This window comes from Salminus brasiliensis, chromosome 4 (assembly GCF_030463535.1).
Source record: "Salminus brasiliensis chromosome 4, fSalBra1.hap2, whole genome shotgun sequence".
NCBI lineage: Eukaryota > Metazoa > Chordata > Actinopteri > Characiformes > Bryconidae > Salminus > Salminus brasiliensis.
In genome coordinates this window covers 31879596-31887454 of record NC_132881.1, presented here as the reverse complement: position 1 = coordinate 31887454, position 7859 = coordinate 31879596, and the positions used below count along the sequence as shown (strand labels likewise).

Here is a 7859-nt window from a genome sequence, read left to right as displayed (position 1 = left end):
CTTTTATTGCCAGCAGGTTTGGAGCATTAGAGACTGTCTATCAAGGTTAGACAGGGAGCAGAGTGTTAACCCTGAGGGGATTGCAGCCGTCTACACTTGATGGAAAAAGCTCTTGTCTGGGTCTGACCAGCAAGAAGCTGGATGATGAATGGAGACTTAGGCTTGTATTGATTTATGGAACCTTGATGTAGGGGATACAGTCTTGAAGCAAGCCCCCCTAAATATACCCAGGAATTCAGCCATAGCGTGAACTTCTCTACAGAATTTCAGCTGGTCTTCAGAAACAGTTCAATCAAATGGCAACAATGTAAACAAAGTTTCAACAAGGCTTTTTATTTTAGCTTTTCTGAACTTTTTGAACATTGCAGCTGAGGCAGAGAAGAAATATCGAGTCCAGCAATACAGCTGTGGTTGCAGTGTCTGTTGTGCTGCTGCTTTCCCTCAGGAACAAGCTTGATGAAGATCACCATGGTCGTGTCTCAGAGGGATTATATAACAGTGCTGTCTATTCCAGGCTCTCCCAGCTGACAATGGAAATGCTACTATTATCAAATGTGAGATTTATTTGAGTGCTGGTTTGACTAAGAGACATTGCGTCTGGGATGTGTCTTGTAAAACAGAGGATCCAACCCTAATAACAATAATAATAATAATAATAATAATAATAATAATAATAATAAAATACCTTAAAAACAAGCAAATTTACACTACTTTCAAAAACATGCAAGTATTCACTGTGTAGGTTAATTATTTTAAATATTCTGTATGATTGTTCTTCATTTCATAACAAACAATCATCAAGCAATAGACTTCTATATATCTTCTGTTTACTTGAACACTGTGAACTTTGCTGCAGATTCTGTTTCCTGCTACAGAGAACAGCATGCCTACTTGTTTGTACTGTAGAGATAATCTCTGCAACAATTTATGTAACCTTGCTACTGCATATGTATGCTGGCACATACTTGAGAACTGCCCAAACTGCCAAATCATTCTACTGCACACTTGTATATATTGCATGTATAATAACATATGTCAACTGAATTGAATTATTTATAATTCATCAAATAGAGAGTCTGCTAAGTATACATTAGGGGATTTTATATATAGTTTACAACTCACTGATGAGAAAATATGATCAACATGGAGTCCAAGGCATCAATAGGGTGAGAAAAAATGCTTTAAAAAATAGCAACACATATCATGTTCATTCAAAGAGTCTGTGTAGCACTTTATTTGGATTCTCCACTGCAGGTACTTTGCAGAAGCTTACTGTGCATTTCATATGTACCTATTTAAATGTCTATTAAATTCACCTTAGTTTTGGTCCTGAGTAACGCAGCTTGTCCAAGTGCTGGCCCTATCCCTAGCACAAGGCAAGCCAGTGTGGGTGTCTGTTAGCCGATGTTACAGAATTGGCAGTTTGTGTTCTCCTCCCACTGGTCAGTGTTATCTGACCAGTGATGCTGCATCAGTAACGAAAATATGCAATTTGTTATCTTCATGTGTCTTTGAGAAAGCGCATATACTAGCCTTTACCCTCTCAACACTGGTAGCATTGTGTGTTAGGAAGAGGAAGCTAGTGAATGGGAATGGAGAAAAAATATCCCCAATAATTACCTCAGTTTTCCCAATCCATAAACCAGGCCTACACCCTAATCTTAACCCAGATGTACTCTTAAAATTAAGCCTAAATTTAAACATATCTCTGGCTCTAATCCTAACCTTAAATATGGCATTATTCCTAGCACCAACATTGAGAATCAACTGAATTTCACCAGATGTTAATAATTTGAACATATTAATATAATCTATAATAGGAGGCTAAGTATGTGCTGCTTCTCCTTGGAAAATCAGTCATAAAACTAAAATATGTATCATCTGGATTTGGAAACATTTAGACTGATGTAGTACCACGCCACTGCTCTTTGGAGAAAGGCCCATATTCCAGCATGAGGTAACTGTGTATCAGTTGCTTTGTATTAACAGGACCCCACAGGACAAGGCAAGGCAAGGTAACAGTTGACAATGCAATTTTCACTTTCCCCAAGTCTGCACTCACACTTTTATCATTGGTGCTTTATCTGAAGTGGTCACCTCTGGTTCCATGTCATACTCCTCCATCTCAGTCTCATCTTGTCTGAAACTCTCAACAAACTGCACATTTCTCCGGTCAGCTTTCCTCATTGGTCTTTGGTCATTGGTCTTTGGGGATGGATGATCTGGCTCGAGCGTGCCATGGGAACTAGCAGAAGGTCTTTGCAGTCTGCTGTTGTTGGGCAGGAAGGAGACCCTCCTGCCTGAGATGATGTGGAAGAAGGAATATGTTTGTTCAGTCTCCCCTGAATCATTGACACAGACGGCCGACAGTGCGGAGTCTCCATAAGATTCACTGGATTGTTTGGTGGAGCTTGTCTTTTTCTTTTTGCTCAAAATAAAATTGAATACTCCCGTCACCAGCAGCATAGTTCCTAAAGAGTGATTAAGACATGAATTCATTTTCAGAATATTAAACTATTTGCTTTCTTTGGTAACACACTGCAAAATATGACATTTTCATTGGCAGATGATATTATCTTAAATATAATAACTGTTGTAAGAAGATCCTTGTTCTAGACAGTTTTACATTTTAAAATTCAATATTCCAATATTCTTATCCCACATGTAGTTACAGCATTAAGTGCTTTATTTCTAAAAAAATAAGCAAATAAATTATGTGATTGCAGTAAGATAATTTAATTAGATACAAATATTTTATATGAAAATGTTTATATTAAAATATTAAAATATTAATATTCTTACTATACTTTTGTGGGTGATATATAATTCGGTTTCTGTTAGGTATGTTTTGGATGTTTTCTAAATGCACCAAACACATTTTATGTAAATACATGCAATTACTGAGGTTTGTTATGTGTTTTCTTAACCAGTAACTGATTTGCAAAAGCAAAACAATATATTTATCCCTATTTCCCAATTTTCAAAAATCTAATACATTTCCTTAAACCATAATTGTTTTCAAAATATAAAATGCCTACTTTTCTTCGCAAAAACCTACATATCTCTGTCTTTATTCACTTTACTCTCACTTTACATTCTCTCTAAAACTGCTGAGTCTGTTTATTTGTTCTGTTGATCTTACTTGTTGATACTTTCTTGTACATCCATATGGTGAATTATTCACTATATTTAAGATAATCCACTTACCAAGATTGAATGATGCCAATATGTGAATATCATAAATATCTTCTATGTAGTTATACTAATTAAATGTATACTCCACCTGGAATGACAGCATGCCACACTAACACTGGATGCAGGAAACACACCACTGACATAATTGTGTAGTAGAGGAACTTCTGGAAACCTCCAGTGTTAGCCATCTTTTTCCAAACAATAAAGAACTTGCACGTAGGAGGACAACTGTGATCAAGAACAACAATACATTTAAGACATAATGATAAAGATTCAATATCACTTGATAACGGTACAGACTAAAGGCCATGTTTTATGGAACTCACGGAAGGCATGTTTCCAAAAGAGCGTCAGTAAAATATGCCACTTCAAAGAGCATCATTCCAGCAGAAGAGACCCTTTGGAGATTAGAGAGCGAGAAATCAAATGCATGTTACAAACCATTGAAGTGTAAAAGTGAACTGTGTTGCCTGACAAAAAAGTGGTTTACAGAAGACTTCTATAGCTGAAGTCTCTGTGTAAACCAGTGTCAGTTCAAGAATCACATGCCTATGTTGATTTTATGTCTATGCTAAGTCTTCAAGTCTTGCACTTCTTATATTGTTGCATGTTCTAACAGCCCCTTCATTTCTTAAGGACATTCCTCTTGTACATTCATGCAGAACCTCTTTGGACTGGCTGCAAGCCCAGAGAGATAAAATCATCATAAGCAGGGGGGTTTCTGCATGATCTTAGCCAATATCTTCTTGGCACCCATGCTGACCTCAAACTGGACATGGAGTGAATGGAATTTCCAGTAGCATGGAGAATAAGACAGATTAGTTTGGTTAAATGAATTATGTGGTTTAATATGCCCTGATACTGGTGTGGTGATCCTAATTTTTGTGTGTGGAAAGCCAAGGTGTTTCATTATATACCACACAGTGAAGGCATTAGGTTATATAGGCTATCAGACTCTCAGAGCTACAGCGGGATATTTGATTTTAAACCAGCTTTTTCAGAGCGTGATATTTCTAATTAGTGAGCTCCTAGAGTACCCCACACCTGTGGCTCTCGTATATACACATAAGTAAATTAGTTAATTCAGGACGCCCATCACATTTACAAAACATCTTCAATTATATTGACTGAAGACTTGCAATCCAAGAAATAGATGATTTCTGTTTTCTGGATGAGACTGGATTTGTAGATAAGTAAAAGTGGACTGCATGCACTTATTGGAGGCTTTCCCCCTACTAAATCAATGTAATGTTGGAGGTCTAATGCACTTATCAGTACAATGTAGTGGCATTTCTGATTTTAATATTGCATAAGATGACTCCCTTGGCAGAACCTTGATCTCACTAAAAAGTAACAGCCCCATCTTCTGGTTTAACACAGAATTGCATTTTGGTAAACTATTGGTCTTACAAATACCAATAGTTCTCAGCTTACATCCATAAAGATTACCCAGAATACTCACAGGAGGTACACAGCAAGGCTGTGGAAGTCTTCTTCACGCAGTGTTTCTACTCCTACAGCACACAACACTGAGAGGACATCAGAGAGAACAACAACAACAACAGTCAACAACAACCTCAGCAATTATTATTATTATTATTATTATTATTATTAATGATAATAATAACAATAATAATAATAATAATAATAATAATAATAATAATAATAATAATAAACTACAGCGCTATTTGTGTGGACAGATTTTAATGTTCCTCCCATAACTCAGAAGCTGATATGTGGCCTGGCTTTGCCAATAAAGGTTGAAGGATGTAGCCCTTCATTAATTCACTGCAAACTACAGTTTCTTATCATACAGTACATTCACATAGTAGTATTAGTAGTAGGAATAAGGAGCAGTAGTATTAGTATTAGTAGTAGTAGTTGCAGTAGGAGTAGTAGTAGGAATAAGGAGCAGTAGTATTAGTATTAGTAGTAGTAGTTGCAGTAGGAGTAGTAGTAGGAATAAGGAGCATTAGTATTAGTATTAGTAGTAGTAGTTGCAGTAGGAGTAGTAGTTGGAATAAGGAGCAGTAGTAGTTGCAGTAGGAGTAGTAGCAGTAATAAGGAGCAGCAGCAGTAGTAGTAGTATTAGTAGTAGTATTAGTAGTAGGAATAAGGAGCAGTAGTAGTAGCAGTAGGAGTAGTAGCAGGAATAAGGAGCAGCAGCAGTAGTAGTAGTAGTAGTAGTAATAGTAGTAGGAATAAGGAGCAGTAGTAGTAGTTGCAGTAGGAGTAGTTGCAGTAGGAGTAGTAGTAGGAATAAGGAGCAGTAGTAGTAGCAGTAGTAGTAGTAGTTGTAGTAGTAGTAGTAGTTGCAGTAAGAGTAGCAGCAGCAGCACTATGGTTATTTATTTTGTGCTGTGTGTGTATATGTATGTCAGAATGTACAATGTGTTGTTAATGTTTGAGCAGAGGTTTCTTATAGCCACTAGATGTCAGATTTGACACACAGCTTGAAAGAAAAATTGCCTCTAAATTCTATGCCCTGATGAAGTGGTTATTCTATTAAATTAGGAACTATCTTTCACTCTTATCTTGTGCTAACATAAGACTCATTTGGATTCTGTATAATATATAAATGTGTTACTCAGCCACATTAATAAAAACCTGTTATAGGCAATACATTTTCCAGTCTGAAGTCACCTCTGTCAGTTTAAGTTCATAACCTTGCAGAAATGTGACACAATAAAAATAGGCAAATAAAACAAGTAAAATTATTTGTCCACTGTCTGTAACAACAAATACCCTTAAATCTGAATTTGAACTACTGAAAGAATTGGTTTCTTACTGTTAATGGTTACAAATGGTTACAAAAGTCACAAAAGAAATATGTTTGATTTCATAGGTCAGAGGGATGTAAATCGTTCTCTTGAGAGGACACTGACCTCTCCTGTGAGATTGTTTAGGGAGGCGAGTATGAGTAATACGACCATTCCTCTCAGTGATTTAAGAGGAGCACTCTCAACAGTGTAATGTTTGGAGAAGGTAGAGAGGGAATCTCAGTGGAGGAGGAACATGTAGTAAACTCAAATTCATAATAAGTTATGTGTTGACATTTCTTTATATGCCTGCATCCTACATTGACCTCACTTTGACCTTAGTGGGTATATTTCTCTAGATGTCTAATGTCTAGAAACCGTCTTTCAGAAGCTAAGCCCACTAAGTCTACTAAGCCTGAAGTTGGACAGGTTCAACTGTTTTTTTTCCAAATAATCTTCAGTATATTCATGTACTGATGCAGCAATTAAGGACCAACAAATGCATAAACAAATAAATAAACAATCCAAAGTCGTCCATATTGAACTACAGATTTAAACAACATCATTAGAAAATCCAGTCACAATGATTCTATTCTATGACAGGGAGCACAGCCAAGGGCTGCATATGAATTCCACTTTGGATTATGCCATATTGCAAAATCCTACCTGCAGCAGTTGATATACCAAGAACTCTGCATGCGCACTCCACTACAACCCAGAAAACTGCGATCCCCATCGCTAAAGACAGAAAGCTGTTCTTCTTACTGTCCCCTTAATGTAACAGTTACTATTCCACTGGTAAGAAGAACTTGAAGCTGTGGTTGTGTGTGTAGGTAGCAGCACCATGGCAGCATGGGCCCATGGCTGATAATCTCTATGCCTGAGCTGGAGGGAGCCGGAGGCTGGGTACATGTGGAGTTTTTACCCTGCTAATCTGCCTAATATAACAGCGGAAACCTTCACAGTGACCACCCCCAACTGGTTCTTGATGCATTCCACCTTCACCTAAGGTGAGGGATAGAATGTAGGAAGAATTGTGTTCCACAATGTTTCCACAAAGATTAGCCATTTCAATGCAAGCATGTATTGTAGCTAACGCAACACACACACACACACACACACACACACACACACAGAAATAATGTGTAAAAGGCTCAAACAGGGTGAAGGGTGAGGGTGCAAACAAGAGGGAGAAGCATATTAACTTATTTGACCTTCATAGGAAAGCATTTCATCTCCACTGCAGAGCTGCTGAAGGATAAATGATCTAGCACCAATCAGGCAATTCATCAAAAATGTCCATGCTAGAAGACCCACTATTGTTGAACAGGGTGTCCGCTGAGAGACGCACACACGTCTGGCCGATAAGCTAGTCCAAACAAGATGATTAATGGTGGTTGGTGTAGGTCTGCAGCACATATACGCATGTAGAGATACTCGACCTGACATGAGGCAGACCATCATCACTGCAGAGCAGACACTGTATCTACCAGCTTGTAGGTACCTGTGTCAGAGGTCAGACATGCAGTCCCTTGCTCTGTCACAGCACATTATGACAGATTAAAACCATCACAGCATGAAAGCACAAGAATGACCAGTCTGATTAGACACATAAAGCATGACTCATCAAGATAACAGATTCAGTAGAATATAAAAATAAATTGACCTCACTGTGACCTTGGGGATGTGGGAATATGTCTGTAGATGTCTAGAAAACACTTTTTTCTGATTTGCTTTCAGTAGCCAAGCTCTAAATCTGCTAAGCCTTCAAGTTCAATTATGTGATTTGTATTTGTTTGAACCTGTCCAACTTCAGGCTTAGAAGACTTTGGGCTTAGCTTCTGAGAGCAAATCAAAGAAACTCTGTTTTCTAGACATCTACAGACATATTCCCACTAAGGTCAA

At 37.7% G+C, this 7859-nt stretch overlaps 1 protein-coding gene across 1 annotated transcript; it reads right to left on the bottom strand.

The window, feature by feature from the left end:
* Positions 1-333: 333 nt before the first annotated feature.
* tmem72 (transmembrane protein 72) lies at positions 334-6820 on the bottom strand. The gene is made up of 5 exons (XM_072676952.1): positions 6621-6820; positions 4658-4724; positions 3522-3593; positions 3284-3423; positions 334-2471 (listed from the first exon to the last, which is right to left on the bottom strand). The coding sequence occupies exons 1-5, from the start codon at positions 6688-6690 to the stop codon at positions 2059-2061; spliced, it is 762 nt and encodes a 253-aa protein (XP_072533053.1). The 5' UTR covers positions 6691-6820; the 3' UTR covers positions 334-2058.
* Positions 6821-7859: the final 1039 nt, after the last annotated feature.

Bases quoted from the DNA above. Each gene is read 5' to 3' on its own strand.
- tmem72 (XM_072676952.1), bottom strand. From the start codon at position 6,690: ATGGGGATCGCAGTTTTCTGGGTTGTAGTGGAGTGCGCATGCAGAGTT. The intron at 4,725-6,620 runs GTAGGATTTTGC...ATGTCCTCTCAG, and splicing joins TGGTATATCAACTGCTGCAG to TGTTGTGTGCTGTAGGAGTA. The intron at 3,424-3,521 runs GTGAGTTCCATA...TCTTGATCACAG, and splicing joins CTTTTGGAAACATGCCTTCC to TTGTCCTCCTACGTGCAAGT.